Source organism: Cyrtonyx montezumae, unplaced genomic scaffold (genome assembly GCF_038088225.1).
Source record: "Cyrtonyx montezumae isolate F1298 unplaced genomic scaffold, pur_monq_1.0 scaffold_5, whole genome shotgun sequence".
In the NCBI taxonomy this organism is placed as follows: Eukaryota; Metazoa; Chordata; class Aves; order Galliformes; family Odontophoridae; genus Cyrtonyx; species Cyrtonyx montezumae.
Window position 1 is genome coordinate 14,975,105 of NW_027072056.1, and position 27,688 is coordinate 15,002,792.

Here is a 27,688-nt window from a genome sequence, read left to right on the forward strand (position 1 = left end):
GGTGCTTCCTGGAACAGTGAGCTAGCTAAACATAGATAACAATAGCATGAGAAATACAGATCTGTCTTGTAAAAGTTACGTTCATCTCTGAAAAGTCTGACATGCTTCCCCTGCTCTGGCTGCAGTGTTGGCAGCAGGCAGTCTAATGCATCCATGATGCAGCTGGCACTGTGGTGCTCTACAGAAAAGCTGCCATTTTCACTGTTGCCTGTTGGCAATCCTGAAGGCAGAAACATGGCTCTATCTTGATAGCACATCTTTAGCAAAGAAAATGTTTTAAGACAACATGACACTTACCCTTTAGCCAGCCTGCTTCTCACAGCATTTGATGCAGGAGCTTTACATTTCCTCCAGCGAAGCTGAGTCCAGTTGATATGGATATTCAGTTAAGAGGGATTTGCATCTAGTGAAACAGCCGGTTCATTTCCATGCACATAAACCCTTATCCTTTGACATGTTTTCATTATTTCCCCCCCAGTTTTGGAATTTAATCAACTTCTTGTCCACCTCTGTCATTCATTTTCAATTACAGGCAGTTCAAAGTCAGAGAGCCCGCTAAAACAGATCTGAGTATGTGTGGTTTGGAAATTGAGACACACGTAAGTCCTCTAAATTACACAGAGGAACTCTTCCAATTCTTTGGATCCCAATAGCAGGCTTAGGAAGGCACAGGCTTAGTCACTGCAATGCTACTAAGCTGACAGTGGTTGCTGCTTTGTCAGAGCCACAGTGCGGAACGTCCCACTGCTGCTTAAGGGAGATTTTGGAGAGAGGATTTGAGTTTTTATCCTCAGAGACTTCTTCCATGCCACACAAAACTGGTAGCACACTGCTCTTTTCAGCTCCTGGGAAGACAGACTGTCTTCTTCCATAAAGACAGCAGGGCAGAGGAGACAGAGCACAGCTCCAAATTTCCACGCTGGCTACCACAGCACACAGCAAGGCAGCACAAGATGCCAGAACCAAAGTAAAGCAAGAAGCTGATGCTTCAGTGTGCATCATTAGAAATGCACATACCTAAGATCTAGGACAATTTGCCTGCATCTTCAACAATTCAGTGTCATTTAAATCGGGTCTTCCCAAGAGAAAAACAAATGTTACACATCTCAGAAGGTTGTGGTTTGATAAACCTCATACTGTGGTTTTAGAACACATAGTCTGATGTTTTGGTCATAATGACTTTCAGATGTTATCAACCTGTAACAAGATGTGTGAAAATAAATGTCATGTGGTAACTATTGAATATATTACATCCTTTCTGGACAAATCCAATCAGGGAGAACAGACTGAAGACACACACTTGCTTGAAAGCAACTTGTGCAGTTACATGAGCTTACTGTAAGCAAACAGAAGGTCCTGTTTGGCCAATAGTCCAGAAAGGGCAATGGCCAAGGTCACTTTGTGTGAGACCATGAAAAAACCTGGGTTAAATGAGAATATTTGGGATGTTGTTCTTGGTTAATGGAGTGCACAGTTGGGATCCTGTAATAATATGTGGCAATAAAATGACTGATATAAGCTTAACACAGTAATATGTGTTGTTAACAGGACTTAGACTTACATTAATGCATGTAGCTATGAAATGCTAAAAAAAAAAAAAGTTAGCAATAACCCCTTTTATTGAAGTGTTTGGCTATTCACAGTTTTTCCACACCTGATACTGTTAGTCCCCACTTCACTCTGCTCAAGGCTGCAGGAAAATAAATAGCTTTCATTTAAAAAAAATAAGAAAAGTAACCCTATCTCTTGGCATCTGCTTAAATAAAACTGTTTTGCTGTACTAATCTTACTTTAACAGAGCCCAGCATAGATAAGGCAATAATAGTTTCTATTTAATCTCAGACTAATTTGCCATTCAACATCAAGTCCACTACAAATCAAGATAAAAAAGTTGTCTGAAGCATTAATTTATTTTATGTCAACAAAAGGAAGGTTTATCTCCAAAAACTTGCTTATAATTCTTTTCTCTCTTCCAAATAAAAATACACTCCCAGCTCTTGGGAGGAGCAAAGGTACCTGAAGTAAGACAAACTGAACAATTATATGTTATAATCAACAAATCCTGCACTTCTCTGTGTGTTTCAGAGAGCAAGTCGTATGAAAATAGCCCTCTGGTGGCTTCTCACAGGGATGGGCACAGAAACACTAACTCAAATCTCGTATTGTTTAAGTCTAAACAAGTCAGTTAGGTCCAGACAGCAACTCCCTGCTCTGATGCATACAAACGCAAACACACAGCTGACCTGATGTCAGCTGCAGTAACAATAGGAAACATTCCCTTTCATTTTTGCCACCTCTCCAGCTTTGTGCTATGCAGCTTTTAAATAGCTTCCCAATCCCCTGAACGCTGTACTCCAGAACAGGACAAAACAAGGACAACATACCAAGTCACTTCTTCTACATGTCCATAATAGCGATGCTGAAAAACAGCCCCAAAAGGCTAAACTTGTCCCAAAGCATAGTTTAATTAGACAATCATCATAAGGCATCCATGTCAATTAAAAACTCCCACCAGTGTCGCATACGTTCTCCCACAAAATAAAACGTGCTATAACGGAGGCCTGGGATCCCAAAGGATGCTCGTGGTCACTGCCTGGGCCAGGCTGCTGCCACCCACGGGGGGTCCAGGGGACACAGCACCAACAGTGCAACACAGGAACTGGAAAGTCAGCTCACACAAACCTCTTTCAAGGGAGCAACAAATTAAAGAAAAAAAAAAAAAAGGAAAGAGATCTGTACAGAAAACATCATTCCTCTGTCCCTTCTGGGGAAACAAGACACAATGAAAAAGGTAACCCATTTATCAAGCACAGGATAGGGCTTGGAGATCAGAAGCCCAGCAATGCTGATGGCCCGTCCTGAAAACTAATGAAGCACTAAGGAGGCCTGAGTTTATTATTGCTTTGTCCCAGTTCAGCCCAGGCTAAGGCTATGGTGAAGTCCAAATTAATTTAAAGCCAGAAAATGCAGATCCAGTAACAGCACCTAAGTCCCCATCCACACATGGGTGTAAACAGATTCTTTTGGTGAACAGAAATCTCCCAAATTTCCCCTCTCCCTGTGCTACGCAGATCCCAATAGCAGTGCTAGAATTTATATAACAGATTCTGTCACATCCTTTAGCTGAGCATCTGCAAAGTGTTTCGTTTTTTATTCACGCTCATCCTCTACCCTGCTGAAACACCAGCTCAGAGAAGTTCACCGGGAGCTCACTGAGAGGCACACAGTTAGCCACGTGGAAAGGAAGGTGGCACGGAGTCTGAGAATCATCACCTGCACTGTGTAACAGCAACACCCAGCCATGCTCTGCCCTCAGTGCTTCAGAGACCAAGCGGCACGGACCAGAACGCCTCTCCATCCTGTGTGCCTGGCCAGCCATCAAGAGAAACAGCATGCTGTGTAAACAAAATGGCATCTTGCCACCACAAGTCACAAAACAGACTCAAGCTGAGTGGGGCTTCACGTAAAAAGTGTTTCTCTTGGATTACCATACGATAGGGCAACTGTTAGAGGCAAACATTATTCAAGGCAGTAAAATTTGAGCACAGGTATCTCCGGGGCTGACCTACAGGCCCAGAATTGTGCCAAGGATCTTCTAAAAAGAATTAAAGGTCCTGTTAATTCTTCCAAAAGGACAGAAAAAAACCACAGTGTATCTGATGTAATGCACATGCTAAGACACTACCAAAGCTTGCAGTTAGATTTGTAAAAACAGTTAAAAAGGTTTAGGCATCCAGTTTGTACCAGAACGGATGGCATCTGGGCACCTAATTTAACTCCTTGAAAATTTGAGCCTAAACACTTCTTTATTGCTTGTCCCATTGAGTGCAAAGGGAAAAGTGAGGGGTTAACCACAGAAGGATTTCAAATCCATCACGAGGTTTCCCTGCACTTCTTTTTATATATAAAAGCATGTATATATATATAAAGCATTATTATTCTTTAGCTACCTGGAGTAGGGGGTGAGGGAAACAGGAGCTATTTCATTTCTTAGCATCGTGAGCACTAGTCCCCTGCTGCCCACACGATGATGCCTCTGTCACAGTTAGGAGCGTAACGTGAAAACACATCTACTGCCACTGAGAATTCCTGAGCCTCTGCAAAACGTCAGCCCAAATATCAGGGTAATGGCAGCTTGACACACATACCCTCCCCCAGCAACATACACACAGCAAGTAGGACACGTCTCAGTGGCCTCAGATGGAAAAAAAAGAATTAAACAACCTCAGAGAAACCAATCAGAAGAGCTTCAGGAAAGAGAACATTCCCTGCAGAGGCAACTGCCCCGGAGTCCGTGCATGGCACAAACCGAATCCAAATACTCATCCCACAGCCAAAGGAGCTCTCTGAAGCCTGGCAGCGTCACACACTAGGTACTTGAAGGCACATTTCCTATGTGTTTTGGAAGAGAAGTCCAGTTACAACAACACACTGCAGCTGCAGGGCTGAGGGAAAGGAGGCGACACTTGGCATCTCTGGTCCGGTCCCCACGTTCAAGCTCCGAGCTGGTGTGAGCTGGTGATCTAAGCAGACACATTAACATCCCTGAGTGAAATGGCACCGTTTGTGGCTTCTGAGACTTTGTCCTCAAGCACCATTGCTGGTGTGTGTGCAGTGCCTGCTGTAGTGTCTATGGCAGGAAGCGGATTCAAGCCCTGTGATAAGATCTGTTGGATGGTTTTCCGCAAGTTGGGGTGCAGCTGGTTCTGGGTCTGGTAAAAAATTTCTAAGGCAAAAGACTTGAGCGTGCCAGTGCAAAGGTCCTCATAAAGTGGAATTGTGTACATCCGAGACATCTGCAAAAAAGGAAAACTGGATAACAACACTGCAGCAAAAGTCAAGAGGTTCAGCTCCCTACAAGTACACTCCAAGAGACCTCAATGAATCCAGGCTGAAGATGAGCAAAAGATGAAAAGTCTCTAGGTAAGTTTAATGCAAAGTTTCATGTGAACGAGAATCAAAACCCACTTGCTCTCTATGACTGAGCTACTTCCCCCCAAATAACAGAGCTTCTTAAAAGGCCACAGAGAACACATGCATTAACCTTTTGCTCCTGCATAATAAACACCAGAAGGAATCTCATGAGCCCAAGCTTTGTCTGAAGGGCAAATATTCAAACAATCACATCATTTAGTACCGTGAAAAACTCTGCTCTGGAAACACCAGGGCTGCCATAAAGCAATGCAAAAACACACTGGGCAGAGCTGGGATGAGGACACTGAGTTAGGCTGGAAAAGCACACGCTATCTGTAGGCATTTCAAATTCCATCTGCCCGTTCCTCCCCACCGCTGGCAGGTGAGCCGTGCTCGGCCCCTTCGCTACACACCTGGTCTACACTTGGCCAGGAAGCAGAAGTTCCAAGGTCTTTCACGTCGCATGTCTCATGCACATGTCTCATGCACTGAGAGGTGCAGTGATTTTAATCCAGCAGTTAGTACCTGGTTTTCCAAGAAGCGACGGACTTTGTAAAGGTCTGGGTAATAGTCATTTCGGACTACAATCTGCAGCCAGCGGATGCGGATTTCTGCGTTCATGGAGTCCAGCTGAGAGGAGTAACATTCCGAAAGCTTTTTTATCACCTCTGAAAAGAGCACACACACGCAGAGGAAAAAAAACAAACAAAAAAATGACCTGTTTTGTCACGTTTGGAAGTCATCAGAAAATGAGCGACAGCACCAAGGCGGAGTAGGGCTATTTAGAATTCAGTTTCTCATTCCAGGAATACTTTGCTACTGTCCTTGCAGAGTACTCACCGTGGCGCAGCGGTGACCCATCCAGCAATCTGTCCAAGAAGAGCACAGTTTGGAACGTCCTCCATTTAGTGAGGTCAACACTGCTGGCAGCAGCATCAGAATCCAGAGGCTCAGTGGTCCAGAGTTTGAAGAGCGTCTCTACCGGTCCGGTCAGGCTGGATCCCTGAGATAAGTCTGGCTCAGCTAACGGAGGTCCTGTAGCGTTGAGCCAACGTTCAAACTCCAGTCCTGGAATGAGGAGCACCAAAAATGTCGAGCAGGAGTCTCTGCAGATGGCTTTGGCTGTCTCAAGGTTCAGGACTGCTTCTAGCACAGTTAAGAGAGGTTCTAACAGTAGCAAGTCAGACCAACCCATAGTTACAGTGATGCAACAGTCAGCCTCATCAAGCCTGCGCTCCACTGGAACAGGGCCAGCAACATCTCTGCCACCCTCACCAGCAAGAACTATTTTCCATCCCTTTATATAACTGGTAACTAAACACAAAACAACTTTTAGCAGAATTTGGTTTTCAAACGCACTGATCACTCTGCAATGTGAAAGATGAGCTAATGAGAAAGTTAACCAAGGGCCACTCAGATAAGCAGTGCCAAAACAGTCAGCAACTTACAACGTTCTCATTCCCCGTGACAGAGGGGCTAACAATAAGACAAGCCAACCATTTGTACTGTAGATGTACGGCTGTTGCCAAAGTGTTTTGTTTGCCTCCACGTTATGCATCTCCCAAGCCAAGTACAAAGTTTATCATCCAGACTTCTTACAGTTCTGACAGCTAAGTAAGTGAACCGCCTCCTACCTGCTTTGCTCTCAACACACTGCTCTTTCAGATCTGGAAAAAAATTCAGGAAAGAATCCAGAAGATCTTGAGCCACAACACTGGTAAATTTGTACTTCTCAATGTAGGCCTGAAACAGTGAAAAGGATAAATTACCGACAGGAGGGACTTCTCAAATAAGGAAAGTGACAACTCTCAATCTCCCGAAAAACTTATGTGTATGCACACTAACTCTGAGGAAGGAGTCAAAGCGTCTTGGGTCACCACACAGCTGGGACAGGTAGTAAACAAAGCAGTAGCCTTTCTCATAGGTGAAGAGGTTCATTAAATTACTAGGATTTACACCTGGAAGGAAAAGATAACAACGTTATAAGATACTGCATAACAAGAACACATGCAACGCTACACTCCTTTTCTGAGACCTCCAACAATCTTCCACTCCATTCAGTTTCAGTATCTCCATATGCATTTGCTGTTTATACATCATATAAACTGATGACTGCTTCACACCTGCAGTGGCAATGACAAACTAGAGAACTACCAATCCTGTGCTCCACATCTTGCTCAAGGGACAATCAGACAGCCTTCACCAGCACACAGCCCACTCAGCAGGAGACCAACCACACATCTGTATGTTTCTGCATACAAATGCTAGTCTTACATCATGTGTTCATACATTAAAAGAGGATCATTCAGCAACACAGGATTTTATGTTTGCAAGCACTTTCCATAATAAGCTACTTACTTTTACCTATTCAAAAGCTCAAAGAAATAAAGGCTTCACAGCAGGAGTTACTTCACACTAGGTTTCTCCCGGTAAATCCGTTTAAGAACCGAACAGTATTTATAAAGATGAAATAGTTTTGAAGAAAAATCCAATGCAGATTTCCTTACTTTTAGATTAGTTTACACACAAGTATTTTCTCTTTCTCTTTTATAAAAGGCACATTAAATTATGTCACTTCGGTCTGCATTCCAACAGCGATGTGCAGACACTTCATACAGTGGCTTCAGCCAAAAGAAATACCTGGCTCCAGTTTAACCTGAAGCTTGCTGACCGGGTTGTCTTCCCCAAGGAGCTTCATCTGTCTGTGGAGAGCATCGAGGCGGAACGCGGTCTCCAAGCACGTGAAGGCCGCTCCTGCCCGAGAAACAACACGTCATGGGACACAGCTGCAGAACCAGCACACACACAGAATAAAGGAGACTGAAGATATGAGAAAGCAACAGCAGGGAAGAATCACAGTAATGTAACGTCATCATCACCTTCTGCCCAGTGGGACCACTCTTACAGCTGCAGCTGGGTATGCTGCTCTTCTAACTGCAGCACAGAACATCCTGCGTCCGCTTCATGCCAAACGAGCTGCACTACACTGCCAAGTCATCTTTCCTATGTATTTGCAGGTGTGTAACACTGTGGAGAAGGGTTTTCTAGGTGCAGAAGATAAGTACCTAGAACCATTAATGTTTTGGTTTTTCTTCAGCAAGTCTTCCAGAGTAGTGCTTGCTACAGAACCACAGTGCATACAGAGGAATCTGATACAAACTGAATGAGAATTAAGGACCAGGACACGTCTGGAAGATGGAATAATCTGTACTGGCAGAAAAAGGGGTGGATGAGACAAGGAAAAAAAACAAGAACCCTGCAGGATGACTAGTGTTCAAGGCAATTACTTCAAGCTGTAAGCAGGGAGGAGGATTAACCAAGATCCCAGAGGTGTGGTGGTCACTGGACTCCAATTTCTGTAAACAGTGTCATTACAAAAATGCCTTTTAACTGCAGAAGATATGCCAGAAATGATGTCAGAGATGGCAAGATTTAGATCAGAAGTTTGTCCCTGAACAGAAACAGAATGCAAAAAGGAGCGGCACAAAGAAAATCTTAGTTTCCTGAAGTGCTTTTGGAACACCCAGCCCTGAATTCCAAGGGGGTGCAATGAGGAGCTTGCCTTATGTCACAGACACGGCCTGAGATGGGACAGAAAACGGTTCAGAATCTTCTGAACAATTGACACTACTGCCATACATAACACCACGTGATGTATGAGAAAAGTCCTAACCACTGAGAATTGCTCAGCATAAAACAGCTTACATAACACATACTAACATCCCCACAGATGCTAAGAGCACCTCCTTCTCTAAATTTCATTATCATCATCTCCAGAAACAAGATACGTGAGTAAAAACTAATGTACTCTCCAAAGCACACTGCTGTCAACATTTCCAGAAAGATGAAACAGAACAATGTTGCTTACATAGGACATATAAAAACACACATGGCACAAGCTTCTAACAAGATAACGGGACTAACTAGAGAACATACATTTCTATTACCCACTTCTATTAAAAAACTGAAAAGCAATAGGAATGACTTACTACTTCTAAGTGCTGCAGACTGCACCATTCAGACGACCTGTTAACTTCACTGATGCAAGCAGCTGAAGCGGAGCTCTACAGCCCTACAGACAGCTACGTGGTTGTGTACGTTGCATGTGATGAAGGCCATTACCATCGTTCCTTCCCACAGCAGCCAACTACTGACTGACCAGGAGCAGATGGACTCTAAGCATCCGAGATGTTCAACTCAGAGTTTGGGACCACTCGTGATCCAGAAAAGCAGCGACAACAACAAACCAAGCAGCTCCAACACAATCTTGAGCTCCCAGGAAAGCAGCTCTCAACTGTTAGTCAGACACAGCTCAAGGAAAACCCTCCCTTACCATAGGTCTCAGTGGTGATCCGGCGCTGCGCGTACGTGGCCAGCCCCTCGCTCAGCCACATCTCCTCCCACGTAGCGTTGGTGACCGCGTTCCCAAACCAGCTGTGGGCAACTTCATGAATGACATCAATGATTAAAAACTCGTCGCTCTCCAGAATGGAAGAAATGATGAATGTCAGGCATGGGTTTTCCATGGCAACAATGGGGAAGGATGGAGGAAGAAAAACAATGTCGTATCTAAAATTAAAGAGAAACAGTAGAGAGGTAAATTACAGCTATTTCAGAAGATTTATACAGAAGCACGTATTCTTCCCTGCTCAGAGAAGAGTTCTTGCAACTTCAGGAACAACTATACAGAACAGAGGTACCTAATTCTTCTGATCTGGGAATCACGGTGTTCCCTTGGCCAAAGACCTTGGGCATAATGCAGGAAGTGCTCAGCTGCAGCAGGTCCTGCCCTTCCCACAGGCATCACGCTCCTTTCACACCTGCAAACTCACTACAGGTTGTGCATCTGGGGCTGGGAGGCACAGAGGGAATGAACTGATGCCTGCAGTGTCAGCAAAACAGCACCAGAACATACCAATACCATTTCTCTGGTTTCCTGAATTTCTACACCGGAGCTCCATACTGGGCTTTGTTCTCAGACCATTTCAAACAACACTAAGAGGGTTAACAACCACGCACATCCCCGATTGCCTTTAGCAAATAAACGTAGGAAGCCTCAGCAAACATTCGCTCCAATCTGCAGAATGAAAACGCTCTCTAAAGCATTCTCTTTCAATACACAGTCAGGCTTAACTTCAGAAACATTAATGCTGGTGCTAAGACTCTCACTAAGTGCAGTGAATCACCCCAGCATTTCCAAGCATAATGTGATAAATATAAAACAACAAGAAAGCTCCTTCAGTTCTCAGGGATGAGCAACTGTTCAGAACCCCCAGTGCTGCTCACTGTACCAGCAAAACACCACCGTGCCCTCATGGTCCTCCCTGCAACATGCAGAGCCAGAATGCCAGAGCTTGCTTCTGACTACAACAGCATTACTAGCTGAGAAGCACGACCTGTTTTCTGGTTATTTTGTTCCCATCACATGTTCCTGAGAGGCTTACGAGGCTCACCTTCCCCAAATATATGGGCCGTACAGGCTCTCTGCAGCAGCTAACCAGCGCTCGACCATGCCAGAAAGCTTGCTGATGGCAGTTGGCAGCAGGCAGGGCTCTGCCCACACTCTGCTCCTGTCAGAAAGCAGAAAACATCAGGTGATACCTCAACAAACAGAGTTATCTCTCAGAAACAATGGCCTGTCTCCTCACTGCACAGCCACAAATGGTCACGGTGCTAACAGGACTGGCATCAGCCTTCAGCCCGCAAACCTTACCTTGGACCTATGTCTGCATGTATAAGGTCTCCTGCCACCAGGGCCACGAGGTAGGCAGGAACTGGATACTCCATGTAGAACTGATACACGCCCTCCTCCTCTAAGAAGGTGCTCTGAGTGGCACTCATCAGCACCTGAATGCCAGCTGGAGCCTGCAAGAACAACAGAAAACGCCAGCTGCTGGGATGGCCGAGGCTGAACGACACTGCACGCATCCCTGTTCCTGATGTACAGTAACACGTGTAGCTTTTTTATAACGCTGGGTATCACCAGGAGCACTTCACACTAAATATACACACGCGCACACAGTGTAACTACGCTTTCACAGTTAGGAGCAGCTAAGCAGTGCAGTAACTACACCAACATGTCACTGACCTTGACAGCGGCCGAATAGGTGCATTTCACTGCTGGTGTGTCAAAACAGGGGAAGAAGGAGCGGTTGCACACCGAGTGGCCCTGCGTGAAGACAAACGGCTTGGCGCTGCCGTACGTCAGCTCCGGGTCCAGCCACCAGATCTGTTGAAGCATTGAGAGAAGTGAGGGAAAAGGATCGAGTCTGAACCCCAACATCGAGAGGATTCAACACGAACAGGAACAGCAGGGGGCAGGTAGGGCAAGCAAACAGAAACAACCAACACAAAACAAACAGAGGCTGAACAGCGTACACAAGGTTATCTCCAAGCCAACGATGCCCTCACAACTGCAGCACCGGCAGTCCTGAATGAGTCAGCATACATCAAGGAATGTCGCTCGGTGGCACGGGGCTGATACAGCTGTTCCCGAAGGGAATTAGGGACAGATGTCTCATTATTTTGAGGAAGGCAGGTAACAGCTCAGGAAGGAGGCTCAGGAAGCGCTGCTCAGGACATGCCCCACGGCAGCGTTTCGTGCTGGTGCACCTTCAGAAAGCCCCGTTCCCTTCGCATCCCCAGCAATATAAAGGCTAACAGAGCACACATGGAGATAAGGCACTGCCAGAACGAAGCCACAACCCCAGAATAGGATGGAAGAAAGGCTGACATCTGCAGAGCAGGGAGATAAGGGGAAGTGCCCTGAGCGGTGCAGAAGAAAATACAAGCAGGAAGCAAAAGGGAGCTGAGAAATGAATGCTTGTTTGCAAGAAGCTCCAAGAATTTACGACACTTTCTTCCCGAAGCGCTTCCCTTTCTGCGACATTGGGTTGGGGTTAAATGAAGCAGCAGCCCCATAGGCCAAAAGGAAAAAGCCCGCAGAGGATCAAGTACTTTTTGCCCCGTTTCCCAACGCCTGCAGCTACACGGCAGTCCTCCACCTCTCCTTCCAGATGCACTTAGAACAACGATTAAAGTTATCCTGAAACAATATAAATAGATCTGCAGTATAAATAGAGCAGCCGTGCTGCGGGACAGCGACGGGGCTGGAGCCGGGCCGCCCTGGGGCACAGTAGCACACGGCTGCACCACCAAACCCCAACCGCGCTGCGCTGAGGAAACGCGCGTGACAGCATCGCAATCTGGCAAGCGAGAACAAATCCCTTCCAGAGTAAAAAGCGCTCCGTGTTTCCACCTGCATTATTGATGGAGCAGAGCAGCGGTGCCAGCAGCGACTGCCACAGAGCGCCGCGCAGCCGGGACGTGGGGCACGCGATGGGGAGCGGACCCCGGCAGCGAGACACGGGAAAACCGAAACGCAGTGCCAGGGAAGTTCCCGGCGTCACGCTTTTCGCTCAATCACCGCGACAAGGAAGCACTCCCGCTTTTACACAGCGCAGAGCAGGGCTTGCAACGAAGGTTGCCATGGAAAGAAAACAGCGCTGCGTTGGAGACGGCCGCATATTTTTCCCCGTGGGGCAGGAGAGCACAGGTATCGTGAAGGAGCCCGCGCAGGGGCTGCTGCTTCCCATCGCACCCGCACAGCGCCCGCACTGGGGATGCACGCACACCAGGTCACCGCCCCGCGGACGGGGTCACTCATCGCTGTGAACACGCAGTGCGAGGCCGGGAAGGCGCTGACAGACGGTGCGACAATAGCAGCGCGTGACTCCGGGGCTCAAAAGATAAGCCAGCTCGCCCCGGGCAGCGTGAAGGGCCGCAGCAGGTGCTGCCTGCCACAAGTAGTCCGCCGGCCAAGCGCCGCAGTCCCGGGCAGGCTGCGGAGCGGGCGCTTCCCGGGGCCGCTCCATAAGCGGCAGCGATTCCGACACCGGGCCTCGCAGCTCCGACCCAGCGTGCCGGTAAAGGCACGATAAAGACGCGAGGAAGAACGAAGCCCGCACCCCAGCACCCTCAAATATGTGTGTGCGGACGGTGTGCGCGGCCGCCACTTCGCAGCGGCGCTGGGGAATCCCAGCAGGAGCCGAAAATAAAGCACTCGTTCCGGAGGAGGAAAGCGCGTTATCGCGCACTGGGGCTCAGCCACACAGAGCGACTGCAGAGCACGGCAACAGCCAATGAGCTTCAGAGCCCTCCTGCCACCAATAAAGCGCCGAGCAGACAAAACACGCCGCTTTCTTCGTGAAACCTTCCGGGTAAAATAAAGACCACCGACCCAGCTCCGCCGCTCCGGTGCCCCCCACTCCTCGCCGTTTCTAACGCCCAACCTGAACGTGCCCCGGCGCAACCCGAGCCCGCCTCCCCCCCCCCGGACTGCGCGGCCCTCCCAAACCGCTCCTCCCGCCCCGACCCCGCGGGGGACCCCCGTACTCACGGCGGGGCCGTCGGCCGTGGTGTAGCGGACGATGACCTGGAAGGGCTGGTGCGGCCGCAGGGCGGCGGGCAGCGACAGCGTCAGGGCCGAGCCGTAGTCGGTGAAGGGGTCCACGCGGAAGCCCAGCGGGCAGGGGGCGGCGGGCGGCTGTGCGAACAGCGGCAGCGGCGGCTCTGCCAGCGGCGGGGGCCCGGCGGGCGGCTCTGCGGGCGGCGCGGCGATGCAGGGCGCCGATAGGAACGTGGCGGTGGAGGGCGCGGCGGCGGCGGAGCACGGAGGCGGCGGAGGAGCGCACGGCGGCGGCGGAGGCGGAGGGGGCGGCGGGGCCGGAGCGGCGGAGGAAGAGGAGGAGGAGGAGGAGGCGGCGGCTTCGGCGGGAGAGAAAGCGAAGGAGCAGGGGGCTTCCCCCGGCGGGGCGCGGCGGTAGGCGGCCGAGAGGACGCGCAGAGCCGGGTGCACGTCCAGCACCAGGGCGCAGGGCTGCGGGCGCAGCGCGCACAGCTCCAGCACCAGGCAGCCCGCCAGCGCCCGCGCCTCGGGCCGCAGCTCCAGCCCCAGGTGCAGGTGGCGGAGGGCGAATTGCTGCGAGCTGGAGGCCGACGCTACGTCCGGAGGCGGCGGTGGGTCGGGAGGAGGAGGCGGAGGGGCCGGCGGAGCCTCCGGGCCGCCCGCGGAGCCCTTGCGGCAGCAGCACAGGCCGGGCGGCCGCGGGGCCGGAGCCGCCATGGAGCGGCGGAGGAGGAGAGGAGGCGGCCGCTATGTGAAATCCATGGGCGGGCGGGGAGGAGGGAGGCCCCGGCGAACGGAGCGGCCGGGGCGGGGAGGGGAAGGAGGAGAAGGGGCCGAAGGGAGCGCAGGGCCCGGCCCGGAACAGGCGGGGAAGGGCTGCGGGGTGGGGGGAAAGAGGGGGGGAAAGGGGTGGGGACGCGTGGGCTGGGCTGTGCCGCCCCGCTGTGCCCCGCCTGCGTGCGCACGCGTGTCCGTGTCTCGGCGCGGCCTCCGCGGCAGCCGACGATCTCCGAGATGTTTCTGCGGCGACGCACGAACGTTTATTATACGGTAACGGGTTTGGCGACCCCGTAACGTGCGTTCCCGAGAGCCCCCGTGCCTCACACCGCTGACGGCCGCGTCGCGCGTTTCCCGCCGCAGCGATGCGCTTCTGCGCCGCGGGCACTGCCCGAGCCGGGCGCTGCGGTGCGCTCATAGCTGCACTGCAAAAACAGCGGTCAGGGCAGGAGTGCCACAGCTACCCGGCACACCGCAGCCCAGCGCTCTGGTCTATCCACGTACTATCTTCACCAGAGGTAGCAGCGAAGTCCCCTCGAGCTCTCAGAGCAGCACAGCTTCTGTTCCCGGCCTCAGCTGTCACTATGCCCGCCGCACGGCACAGCAGTGCCCCTGGGTGACTGCAGAAGCCTCCATTTTGTTTGAAGTCCCACACGAGCGCACAAGCAGGAGCACGTTCTGACAGCTTCTGACCTTATGACAATGAATCACCATCTGCTGCACTCACTGCGCAGAATGGATGCAACTCAATTCCCAGCGACCACACAGCAAACCTGAAAGCTCTCTTAGGCACACTTCTCCCACATCTGTTGGACCATGTTCACCACTTCAGGAGAGCACGACGGGCAAGCAGCAGCTTGGTGCACTGAATCCCAAGCACGGCTTCCTCTTGTAGCTACGCAAAGAGCAGCCTCGCTTTGCCACCCCTCCAGGTGTGCCTTCCTGTCTCCTTTGTACAGCATTCCTGATTTTGGAGGGTGAACTCTGCAAATTAGCTTTCAGGGTCAGTGCTGGGCTAGGCAAGAGCGGGGCTGGCATCGGGAAAGCTGAAGGAACTCCCAGCCTGGAAGGAGGGCAATGCCAGCAGCAGCCTCAGGCCACTTCACGTTCTCTCTGTCCCTTACAACAACATTCAGGCTTCAACCACTGATGTTTTGTCTTCGGTCTAAGCCCTGTGAACGGTGTGACTGTGCCTGTGCTGGTGGTAGGCAGGAACGCTCACTGCTGCGACTGCAGTCATCGCACATCACAAACAGTACGTGTAGGTGAAGTGTGTGGAAATGCCTCCACATACGGATGTTCTGTATTCCATCCAGCCTCCCCACTGCTATCGAGTGCTTGCACCACAAACCGTTACCCTCTGTCCCACTCAGCACAGACACACACTGCAAGCCCCCTCCACGCTGCAGGGCACAAGGTACCCACTGCACCTGGTTGAAAAAACCCCACTCTGAAGGAGAAAATAATCAGACTGTGGTGCAGAGATGAGCAGAAACCCAGCGTGCAGAAACGGAGCCAGGGCTCAGAAAGGCAAGGAGTGATTTACGTGCTCCAAACAAACCACTTCAGCCACTGAAATTTACAAAACCCAAAATAGTTTTATTTACTTTTCAGATTTTTGCCTCGGCGAGACATTTTGCAAACATGCTAAGGCTACAAAATGTCCAAGTTGACAAAGACATGCAACGCTGACCATTCAATAAGTCACGGCTATTAGAGGAGCGACCGTGCCCACCTGGGCCGCGGGTCCCATCGGACAGGGATGGCTACAGTGATCATGGCAACGCACTACACAGGACCTAGTAACCTGAGGTAGGTCTCTTCACAGTAAGAAAACAACATCCTACACCAGTGTTACATCCTGATCAGCAGGAACCTGGATAAAGTTCCAGAAAACGTGGAGCGGGGCACTGTTTCCTTAACAAGTGTGCAATAAAGAAACAGGAAATATTGACGTTGTTTAACCTTAGTGTATGTGAGCAGATCGAAGAGTTAGTGTTACTTGTGCCGGTGAAAGCCAACCTAAACTTCTGAGGAGTGTTAGCAGCTTCAAGATAAGGAGCCAGTCAGCTGGAGCAGCTTGGAAGAGGCTTTCCTGCCAGCATACAGGGTACAGGTTGGGCCTTAATTTGGTACAGATCATCCCATAAACAGTTACATTTTGGTTGTGTTAGATCAGTGAAGCAGAAAGAGCGTAAACCCTGCGGATACAGTCAGAAATACTGCAGCAGGACGCTGCGAAAATACGAGGCCTTAATGTGACCCAGAGCTGGTTCTCCACTCAGGACATCACTACAGACCCCGCTTTGGGAAAGCATTGTGGCAAGCAGCAGCCGCCGCCGCGGTGAACATCAGCAATGCTCCAAATAGCTTTGATAAACTACAATGCAATAGAGTTACACCACAGTGCTCTTCTCCCCTGTGCTAGACAACAATGATGTGACAATAAAGGACACTATTGCAAAGCTTCACTTCCACTCAGACACGCAGAAAATCTGGCACTAGGAAAAGACAACTGTAAGAGACAAAATGGTGTCTGATACAGCCCGGTATCAAAGCCAGACCTCTGGTACCATAAACTGTACAAAAATGATAGAAAAGAATATGCACTGTTATTAACACAGTGCTTATTTTAATATAAAATAAACAGCTTACATTTCCACTGTAAATATAGGCTATATACAGAATTATGTATAGATATAGCTACATGTATAAAGCTTCATTATAGGCCTCTGATACATTTATAACTATGGCTCCCTGAGCCATTTGTAGAGTGCATTTAAAAACAAAAATTAGTAATATGATTATGGAATAAATACAATAATAAAAACGAAGGACTCTTCGGACGCAGTTTTAAAAACTCTCTGGCTCGACACATTGTGCTAAAAAATAAAAGACAAAAAGGCAATAATCTGCTTGGAGGAGGAGGGAGAGCTGGCCTGCCACAGGCAGGGAGCGTAGCTCTCCAAAATTAAAGTGACTTTGCCCTGAATTTTAGCCCTTGACAGCGACCTTGTTCTCTGCAGCAGCAAACATAGCATAGAAGCGCGAGTTCTCATTGGCCAGAAGGGCAGACGGCGTGTCGAATTCCACTACCTGAAAACAAGGCAGGGAAAGCAGGTTAGGAGAAGCCAGCAGAAAATGGATTCCCATTCACACCCTCCCTGGGCTCACAGGGCAGTGAAGAAGCCAGAACCTGGCAGCCTCTAGATGGGACAATGGGCAGTGAAAGCTCGTGCCTTTCTGCACACACACTGCGACCAGGGGTGCTTTAAGCTGCACTACACAGATGCTGGGACTAGCCAGCAGGCAGCAACCTCTGGTGGCTCTGGCAAACAAACTGAGGCAGATGCTATGGGTTTTCACTTTCTCAACCTTCAAGAGCGTTGCTAAATGTTCCCACGTTTGACTTTGAGTGTTCACAGCTTCCAGGTGGGAGCTGGAAAGTGGTTATCTGTCACGTGTCTGCTTGGTATTGGAATGCCTTGCAAACTGCTGCTGAGCCCCAGCAGAGATGCTTGCATTATTACCCATAACAAAACTAAACCTACAAAGGGAGTTCTGTTCCCCTGTGCTATTTCCTTGGAATAAAGGCAGTTTTTCCACCCTGTCATGTTGAGGCAATCTCTGATGCTGTTGGAGAATGACAACCAAGGACGTGAAGGAACACACAGATTTTCAGCAGCAATGCCAGCTGTTCTTCAGCTTAGCCCATACACGTGGCATCACCAGGCAGACTGCAACTGGACCTGAAGCCACAGAAGTCCTTCTGCTCACCTGTCCTTGTGTTAGCACCATGATCCGGTCGGAACCCAGCACGGTATGCAGGCGGTGAGCAATTGTTAACATCGTGCAGTCTGCAAATGCCTCTCTGATGGTCTCCTGAATCAGTAAGTCCGTCTCCGTGTCCATCGCAGCTGTTGCTTCATCCAGTATCAAAATCTGAAAGTAGTGCACAGTCTTGGCTGTTACTTCACAGTAACTCCATCCCCTCGAACATCAAAATATGCAGAGTGGGCTGAACTGCCATTTGTGGCAGCTCCTGGTCACGGTGATCTGTACAGAGTTGTGGGCACAGAGGTAGTTTTGAGAAGCAGCGTTTCTGCCTACACCAGCTCTGAGCTGGATTATGTGTTGGTGCCAGTCTGAATAAATGTGACCAAAGGAAAAGCCTTTTCTCAGTGCTGCCAGTCTGGTATCACCAGCAGTTCCTGCCATCAATAAGCTCACCTTGCAGCGACGCAGAAGAGCCCTCGCTATGCACAGTAACTGCCTCTCCCCAACTGAAAAGTTTTCCCCATTTTCCATTACTTCTGAGTCGAGTTTCATAGGCAGCTGGGCAACCTGCGTGGGAAAGAAGAGGGAAAAAAGCCTCAGAGCTGAACAGGCCTCTCGTGTCTCCATGGCACGAGCTTCGCTGCGGTGAGACTTGCTGCAGAAAGCCTCACAAAGGGCAGATTTTAAGTTCAGTATGAATATGCACGTGTGACATTTACGCTTTACAATGTAAATGCAGAATGCACGTCTACCTAAGGCACACAGAAAAGCAGCACTTCTGAAACACTGCAGATCTGAAGAGTCTCTGTGATGAAGCAGAACTCTGCCGTGCTACATACTAAAGAGTACACCTCTTAAATGTGTTATTGTCAAAAAATTCCACCTCATCTTTAGAAATAAAACATAGCAAAGAATGGAAGAAATTGCAGAGAAATACCTTTACTGGAGGGTCTTTGGATTGAAGAACACCATTTGTAGAACACATAGCTTGGAAAGCCAAAACACAAACAGCTATCTCACAGACACTGTAGTACTTACACACTCCTTCATGTGAGTCCTTTCCAAAGCATCCCAGATCTGATCCTCACTGTACTGATTGAAAGGATCCAAGTTTGATCTGGAGGGGAGAAGCACAAAAGTGTAACCAGAATCTGTTCTTCAGCAGTGAATGGCAAAACAGCAGTGCCCTCATCTGCCCAGATGGACAAATCCCTTTAATGTTCCACTGAGAGAATTTCCTTGCCATGGAAATCAGATGTTCCTGCTGTATTAGTAGGCAAGCATCAACAGAGTAAAAACAGAAGACAAAGATGCAAATATCTCAAGGAAAAGCAAGAGTTCCACAGAGGATGATCACTGACACAACTGTGCACGGAGTCACCTAAAGCCATTTACCTGTGCTTTCTGCTCTGTTGCAAAAAAGGAACAGAAGCCAGATGTCTTTGTTCTACTCACAAATAACATCTCATTTGACTTCAGTATGAGCTGGCAGCCACCTTTTCCTTCCTGACGTACACTAACCTTACAGTGCCACTGAACAGCACGGGTTCCTGAGGGATTATTGAGAGTTTGCTGCGAAGATCTGCCAAACCAATGTCGTTTATTTTCACTCCATCAATTTTAATGCAGCCTCCAGACAGTTCAACCAAACGAAAGAGTGCCATTCCAAGGGAAGACTTCCCTAAAAACGAGACCGAAAAAAACCAGTCGTGTAGAAACTGGTGAGCAGTAGTGATTGAGTATTTAAAAAGCCCATTTTGGAGCTGGTGTAAACCACCTTGCAATCAGTTCACATGACAACCTTCCGAGGGGGCTTAGAGCCAAGTCTGGCTGCAGCATCAGCACAAGGAGCTTTCGTGACAGTCAAATAAGTGACAACGAGCATTTCTAGGCAGCATTCTGTGCTGGTAAATGTCGGGGTGCTACACATAGCATATTGGGGCTCAGGCAAAGGAGGATATGCCTCTATTTCAAAAGGAAGCTTGTTTTTATTGTTTACAGGGATCCCACTTCTGCATGCATGTGAACAGAATCCACCACTGACAGCTCCCTGGACCACTCTGAGGCAGACTGCTTAGAAAAGGGAGGAACCAATATGACTGTCCTGTAACTGCACTATTTTAACTGTGCTTGGTGTTCTTCCTTACCCGAGCCTGTCCTTCCCACAATGCCAATCTTCTCCTTCGGTTTGATGGTAAAGGACACTTTTTTAAGTACAAGAGGGAGATTTTCTCGGTACCGCATCTCCGCATTTTCAAAAACAACTTCACCTTCTTGTGGCCAGTCCAGAGGGGGAGCTTTATTCTTAATTCGAGCAGGAGCTTCCAGGGAAAGAGTCTTCAAAAAGAAAAGTTCAGTTTCCAGTAAGAATGATACTGCACCTTTCACCCACTGATGTTTTTCACCAATAGAATTACTAATTTAGGCCTATTATTTCTGTGCAAATCCCACTGAGTTTTCTGGTCTTTTAAAGCTTAGATGTGAAATCTGCTATATTTCTATCCCCTCCATTGATTCTGACACAGAACAAAACATCTACATGAAATATGGTACAAATATCCTCCTCCTGATCCTCATTCTTCCCTGCTCCAGCTCACTTTCACTGTGACACTCTACCCTCAGTAGGTCCCTCATTTAAGCAGTTCACGGATTAAAGAGAAAAGCAGAACCTCTAAAAATCAAATGGATATTTAGCATGCTTAAAATGAAGTTTCACTTTCTCATATTTGGCATGACCGGCCTCAGGGAACGGCAGAAATCCTGCCAAGAGATAAATATCACGTAGCTTTAAGCATTTAAAATGTAAACATCTCCACTGAAAAACAGTGACTGTCTGACATTCTTTGAGGTTGGTGCTCAAAACAGCAACCTCAGTGCCCACACTGAAAGAAGCCAAGCCTTGAACTTGGTGAGACACCTACCTGTCCATTTCAGCTTCATAACAGTTTCACAGTTTCATAATAAAATGTCTGTCTGGAAAGATGGGTAAGAAAAAAAAATGCCTCACAAAGGATAACTCATTTGGGATCTAAAATGGTAGCTGGTAACTTATAAAACTTGTATCTGTAACCTACAAGTAGAAGCTCTGCCACTGAAAGCCTAGCAAGGATAAACCATCTTAGTCCACTGAGAGCTAGCAGGCAGTATCTGTGTGGTACATAAATGTGTGGTACACGTTCTGTACTAAGGTGGACCGTGGCTGGCTTCCTCTTCCCTTACACTAGTGATAAACAAGAACTGCAGCTGAATGTGTTACTGCCCTACCTTGATGTAGTGATCGATCCTCTCCACTGACGTGAAGCGAGCTTCTGTTTCTGAAGCAAGTCTGACTGTAAACTGGAATAACCCTGTTAACTGGGGTGAAGGGAGGAAATGGAGAGAAATTCAGAGCTGTGACTGATATAAATTTCTTAACTGATTTAAAAGACTAACCTCAAGGATACTCGATACAAATACTCTTGCCTTGGACCCCTTATATTTAAGTTCAAAACAACCTTAATTTATGAACTGCTTGGTAAGTCAGCAGCTTAGAAAGGTTTCCCAAAATCAACAGCTTAAAATGTTAGCCATCTAAATTGTGCAATTTTATGTTATTACCACCAGGAGGCAGAAAAGGGCAAACAACAGAACCAATAACCACAGCCACATGCTGACTCTGACTTGACTTCCCCCCACCATCATCAAAGCAGCACCCTTTCCCACTCTCAGACAATGAGGAAGTGTTCACTGGTCTCTTCAATAAGAGAGTAAGTCAGGCAGGCACACTCACTTGCACAGCGTATGAGATAGCCAGCCCAGCATAGGCTGGAGGAATCTGGCCGTGCATCAGCACAATCATGAGGCCGGTGGTTGTGATGAGAGCAATGCTGATGACGTCCAGCCGTACAGCCAGCCAGCGCATGGCACAGCTGAACAGGTAAAACGGTGCCTGATTGTCATCAAGGAGCTCCTGATACCTGAAATACGAAAACAAAATGTTGGTCCAGCTTCCTGAGCCTGCAGTGCTACAAACAGCAGGATGCTAGGTTTTCTGATCCTGTAATCCAGCTCCACAGCAATCACGGTTGCACAGCAGTGCCATCCTGCTCTATTTCATCTAAGCTGCTATAGCAGTGTCTTCCCAAAACCTCTGGGACAATTTGCCCTTGCTCCCATGACCTTGCACCTGCAAAATCTGATATTGTTACAGCAAGTTCCCATGGGAAGCAAATACCAGGAGAGAGGTCTCACTTTCTCTCACCACCAGTTATTCTGCAGATTTTAGCTTACACCAGAGAAAGCCAAACATAGTCCGTTACAAAGTGGTTAACAGTCATCTAAATACCTGATAAATGCTCTCTAAATATACAGGTGCACAGCTCACGGATACGCACACAGAGGATTAGTTAACATGCCAAAAAGTTGTCCTCATCGCTCTCATTGCCACCTGCTGCACAGAAGCCCAGAAGAAGGCACTCATCTGAGACTCCTGCACTGCTCTGCCCAGCTGGCTACCAGACAGTTTTTCCTTTCCGTTCTCCTCCTTGCTCTTCATTTTTTCCCCCAAAAAAGTAATTTTCACCATTAGACCCAATGTACGTCACCAGCTGCAGACCCCACTGAAGTCTCCCTGAATGTTAAGCTGTCGTGCTCTCCTTTTTGCTCCATCACTCCCAGCTAGGTATCTAGACTGACCTGTGCAGGAATTCCTGGCCTTTGTGGTATGCATGGATCGTGGAGAGACCCTGTATGCTAGATGTAATGTGAGACAGGAACGGAGACTGCGTGATGTTATCCAGACGCTTGAGCTCTCGAATAAAGACTCTGGAAAGAAAGAAGCACTTTTAAGTGCCACGTTCTGTACTGATGCAGACATACTTAAAGAGCCCTGATTCCCCAGTAGCAGGTCAGAGTTTCTTTACTCTTAGTCAAAGCAGCTGAAGCACTTACCTAGACACAGCATGCAGAACCATGAATAGGACAATGAGAGGACCCACTGCCACCAGGAACCAGGGGAAAACCCCAGAAATCACACCCACACAGAAGAACACAAGGATGACATTCTGGATGAACATTTCTGCTTGAAAGGGCAAACGAACATCCACTGGAAAAGATGGAGGGAAAAGATGAAGATTTTGAGTACATAAAGCTAAAAGAACTCACATAATGCAATTCAGTCCAGCTGTACATCATCAGTGACAAGCAGTGATTTCTCAGGGCTTTTTCAAACGTAAAATGTACATCAACATTAGGGGTGCTTTTATCTTCCTAAATGTTAATTTTTCCAATTATCCCCGTTTACAGAAATAGCACTGATGCAGCTCTGACCCAATCACCACCTTTTCTGCACGTGAACTTCAGCCTGATACTCCACGTTCCTGCATTAACTGCTAAGAGTCCACGTGCAGACTGTAGGTGCAAAAGCAGCTGTGCACATTCCTCTTCATAAGTGAACAGACAGACCAGAGATAGCTGCCACCTACAAGCAGAACCATGGCATGTCCCAATTCCTGCTGAGTCTATGACAAGTACCTGACAAGAGAGAGAGGGGTGGAATCCCTGCTGACATACCTTCATCCATGTCTTTGGAAAACCTGTTGAGAATCCGTCCAGTGGGTGTAGTGTCAAAGAACTTCATGGGGCTACGCAGGATCCGCCTGAAGAGCTCATCATGGAGCCTGGAGGATGCTCTGAGAGTTCCCTGACAATGCAGCAGACATGAGAGTGTTATGAAAAGATGTCTGTCTTTCTGTTACTGCCACTGATCCCTCCCTATAGGCATGAAAAAAAATTCTGCCAATCTTCCCTCTTCAATTGGAAGCATAGTTATTTTTTCTTGCACTTCGCGCTTCCAGTGAGCGGAAGGAAACTATTAATTCAAGCAGAAGTTGGAGCTGTATCACGCTTTCCCTTAAAGAGATGACATGATGGAAATCTTACAGTCCACCATCTGACTTTTCCCTGACTCAGAAGTGTCTCTGGGGAAGTCACCAAACAAACCACAGAGACAGCAGTGTGCCAGAGCAGGGAGGGAGGGAGAGGGGAGCATGAGAAAAGCACCAGGCAGCACTGACACTTACCTTCACAAAAACAACACCACGAACAGCTTTCAGAATCAACATCACTGCCATAGACAGGGCATAGATGCCAGCATAGTAATGCATGTGGGGGTTATCTTTCATACTGTTACTTATGACAGTGTCATTTCCCAAAGTCACAGTGGTGTTCTGCAGGAAATTCAAAGTTTCAGTGAATAGTTAAGATAAAAATTAAGCACATACTTATTACACATGGTAGAATTTAACTGCCACCCACCACCCACTCTTTTGGACACTTCTATTCTGCAGAAAGTACTTCAGTAATCTTGGAATGCTTCAGAAAGTGGTAGGTGATAGGTGCTATTTCTGTAGCATCACAAACTCCCTATAAGATTACTTCATTTAATTCCTGATCTCCCATTTCATACCAATCATTTCTTGTGTTCTGCAGCACAATGCCAGATACCTGTACACCACCACTTCTATTACACAGGAACATTCACCTTGGATGTGTGTTCACTGTCTCCTTATTAAACACGCTTATTTTCTGCCAAGATGCAGTAATTTCTTTAGTAACATATTATCATACCTTTTTTTAAAGTATAACTAAGGATCTCGTTATTTCTTTTAATACTCTTGGCAATCTGCACTTCATGGCGTATTCCCAGAGGTAAGAGTTTGGTTTAGTTTAAAACAAACAAACAAAACAAACCAACAGTCATATATGAATTTTCAAATGCAATGAGACTTCCAATCAAAGCCCCCAGAGTGGGAAAAATCCCACACAATCTTCAGTCATTATATTCTCCAAAGCAACTCCCAAAAGTCATTTGACTTAAAGCTATAAACTACAACAAGATTATCCTGTTAGATGGAAGGTCTCATTCAAACAAAAGGCAGCACTAAAACAATTCTTCCTGCAGCTTGTTGGGCCTTTTCACATTTTCACTTCCTTTTTTTCAACAAACCAAGGCAAGGAACAGGAGGGCAGTATAAAACCCCATGACCTACTATACCTTTTTCATCATTACTGGAGTTCTCACTGTTGAGATGAACCCCCTAGCAAGATCACCTCTTGGGGAGCCTTACAACTCACTTAAATTAGGAAGCTCACGGGACTGCTTGGGATTGGGGTATGTGAGCAATTCCCTCACCCATGAAATAAAAGAGAAATGCTGTTTATCTTACTCCGCTGCCTTGCTTGATCCAGAAACTCAGCCACCAGTTGCTAAAAGCCGTACTGCCCACATTCAGCACAAACAGTGCCATTATCACAAGGAATGCAAAGGGGCCTCCAGCTGCCTGAATGTAGATGCCATAAACAGACCAGGGGACAGAGCCTTTGCCTTTCTCTTCCAACTGAACCAGCTGGCCTAAGAAACAAAAGAGGAGGAAGAAGGAAGAGTGAGGAAAGCTGCTACATGAAAACTTCTGTGAGTTTGTGGAACATACACAAAACTAAAGTCGCTTTCACGCTGTACAGAACGCCTTCAGAAATTGTCATTATTTAGTATGTGGAACATAATGGTTCTAACAGTTTTTCAGAGTCACAATTCCTCTGCAGAATCATTCAAGTCTGAAAAAGCTTAATCAGCGCAGACTCAAATACTTTAAGTCTTACTAAGGCTTTTTAAATCCTGCTTAAGGTCAAAGTTAACATTGAACAGATAACCCCACAACAAAGGTCAGACCTTCAGATTCTTCGTGTATAAACGTCACGTCCTGCCTAGGAACGTGCAAGTGCCAAGCTACACACACTGCCCTCTTCAGATAAGAGGAGAGGTGGTGCTGGACACAGAGTACTATGAACCCCTTCACACCAACAACATCTGACTCATGGCAGACTGATTAAACTGCTAATCATTGTGCAGGCACCCACACTAAATGAATTAATGACTGCTCTCTGCCCGCTGCCTGAATCCCATCAACCACAATAAGTGACCAGGACTTGAGACAGCTTTCAAAACCTAAGAGGCACATTCATAGTATAGTTTGAAAGCAAATGTTTTGAGCTTATTCGTGTATGAAGCAACTGCAGTAAAAAAACTTGATTACATAGTTACCCTCTTCCTTCTTCACAACCTTCTCCTTCTTCACAGACCCTGCTTTGGTACTTTTATCCTGGGGTCTTTTCAGAGAACTGTTTGTGTTCTTCTTTATATTAATCTGTTGGAAAACGGTGACGCAAAACAAGTGAAATAATTTTCTTTTACATTTTCACAGCAGAATCAAAAACTTCCTTTTAATAAGCTGCCTCCTAAACGTGAATGTTCTCAATAGCAGAGCACCGATTTCAAGGGGGATATAAATTTTGGTTATTAAAGATGACCACCAACTCTTGTGGATTCAACTCTCCTCCTCTACTGACCTGAAATGCTACAAATCTGTATTGGTGGTGTGCAAGGTTTAGCTTCAAATGATTCTGGAAATATATATGGTAGAGGAGCTACACCTCTACTACGGAGAGATACAACTCCCCGTATCCCTTGGAATAATAACTCACAATTTTATCAAGAGGCTTTTTCCCCCAAATGCTCTCTCTAGTCTTTCTCTCAGGAAAGCTCCCATAAAACATCTCTACGGACCAAGTGAGGCTTCCAGAAATCAGATGTCCCAACACTAAACTGCTTACAAATCTGCTGCTCTAGACCTGGCCACCTTCCCACAAAAAGGAAGTGATGGTCTGTTAGAGGCAGCTCAGTTTAACTGAAATCCCCTCCACATCTTCAGGAACATCAGCCATCTCCCCACACCTTATGTGACAAGAGACACCTGGTACACATCAAACCACAGGGAACCTAACTCTACCAAACCTTTCTTCTCACCCCACAAGGAATGCAAATCAATGCTCTTTCTGTGAGCTAGTGTTTTTAGAGAGACAGCAGAGGTCTGCCAAGCACGCAAGCTGGAGAATCTCACATTAACTGGCATTACATTAAGCTTAAATCTTCAAGTCTCAGAATGGATGTGCAGAGTAATATGTAGCACTCCTTTACTTCCTTCATTAATATCTCCCAGGAGGAAATTCCACCGAGCACCTTCTGTCTGTGCACTTATCCCAATCCTACCTTCTCACAGAATAGCAGCAGGGGTTGGATGGGATCTCAAGAGATCAAGTCAGTAATTACTTTTTTTATAAATGTCTGAAACTTTTAAGTAAAGATTCTTTCATCGATTAAAAACTGGGCTGCTGATACATTTGTGTTTCTTACTCCAAAGAATAACTTCAGGAAGCAAACAGGACGCAAGTGGGAAAAACTAAATAACTGAAAACTTAAATTTATGTCCTACTGAATGGAGACAAGCTTCCTCCTCTGAGCACCACCACGGGAAACAACATCTTTCACATGCAACACATGAGCTCACTGGCAGAGTCCTCTCTACAATGCATTTCTCTAAGGACTGTGATTGCAAATACAGTGTGATAAAGCACAGAGGACTGCACCAGAAGCATAACGGTCAGACCAAGATGTGAAGCCATTTTTCACCTTTCCATTTCATTGGAAAAATCAGAGTGCTTTAAAACAGAAAAACGAGTACCTCAATGTGTGGTGTTTCTCCCAGTTGTAGGTTATTAAAAATGGTTGCATAATCCCCACTTAAATTCATTAGTTCCTCATGACTTCCTCGTTCAGTAATGCAACCTTCTTTCATGAAGATCACTTCATCACAGTCGACAAGATACTGGAAAGAACAGCAGCAAGAACAGGTCTTTATCACTGTGTCTAATAAAGAATTAGATTGTGCTCTGTGCACACTTGCAAAGCTAGTTTAGAAACCTAAACTACATATCCTA

The 27,688-nt window shown here is 47.4% G+C and overlaps 1 protein-coding gene across 5 annotated transcripts in view; it reads right to left on the reverse strand.

Annotated features, from left to right (window-relative positions):
• Positions 1–2,446: 2,446 nt before the first annotated feature.
• The window catches only part of ABCC5 (ATP binding cassette subfamily C member 5), a 50,420-nt gene continuing 25,178 nt past the window's right edge, over positions 2,447–27,688 (reverse strand). Inside the window, exons 16-40 of one of the 5 annotated variants that reach the window (XM_065748103.1) lie at positions 27,433–27,576; positions 25,956–26,058; positions 25,081–25,265; positions 23,935–24,081; positions 23,426–23,555; positions 22,805–22,958; positions 22,550–22,678; positions 21,645–21,831; positions 21,140–21,229; positions 20,023–20,212; positions 19,397–19,556; positions 18,914–18,992; positions 18,329–18,442; positions 17,876–18,040; positions 17,111–17,194; positions 11,003–11,143; positions 10,628–10,779; positions 10,368–10,484; positions 9,248–9,483; positions 7,555–7,668; positions 6,760–6,872; positions 6,549–6,657; positions 5,755–5,982; positions 5,440–5,582; positions 2,447–4,796 (exon numbers count right to left, since the gene is read on the reverse strand). In XM_065748103.1, coding sequence (XP_065604175.1) covers positions 4,524–4,796; positions 5,440–5,582; positions 5,755–5,982; positions 6,549–6,657; positions 6,760–6,872; positions 7,555–7,668; positions 9,248–9,483; positions 10,368–10,484; positions 10,628–10,779; positions 11,003–11,143; positions 17,111–17,194; positions 17,876–18,040; positions 18,329–18,442; positions 18,914–18,992; positions 19,397–19,556; positions 20,023–20,212; positions 21,140–21,229; positions 21,645–21,831; positions 22,550–22,678; positions 22,805–22,958; positions 23,426–23,555; positions 23,935–24,081; positions 25,081–25,265; positions 25,956–26,058; positions 27,433–27,576 — 3,687 coding nt within the window. In that variant the 3' untranslated portion in view covers positions 2,447–4,523. Of the gene's footprint in view, positions 4,797–5,439; positions 5,583–5,754; positions 5,983–6,548; positions 6,658–6,759; positions 6,873–7,554; positions 7,669–9,247; positions 9,484–10,367; positions 10,485–10,627; positions 10,780–11,002; positions 11,144–13,312; positions 14,192–15,676; positions 17,195–17,875; positions 18,041–18,328; positions 18,443–18,913; positions 18,993–19,396; positions 19,557–20,022; positions 20,213–21,139; positions 21,230–21,644; positions 21,832–22,549; positions 22,679–22,804; positions 22,959–23,425; positions 23,556–23,934; positions 24,082–25,080; positions 25,266–25,947; positions 26,059–27,432; positions 27,577–27,688 lie in introns of those variants that run through there. The other 4 variants (XM_065748097.1, XM_065748100.1, XM_065748098.1 and 1 more) reach the window with 4 other exon arrangements.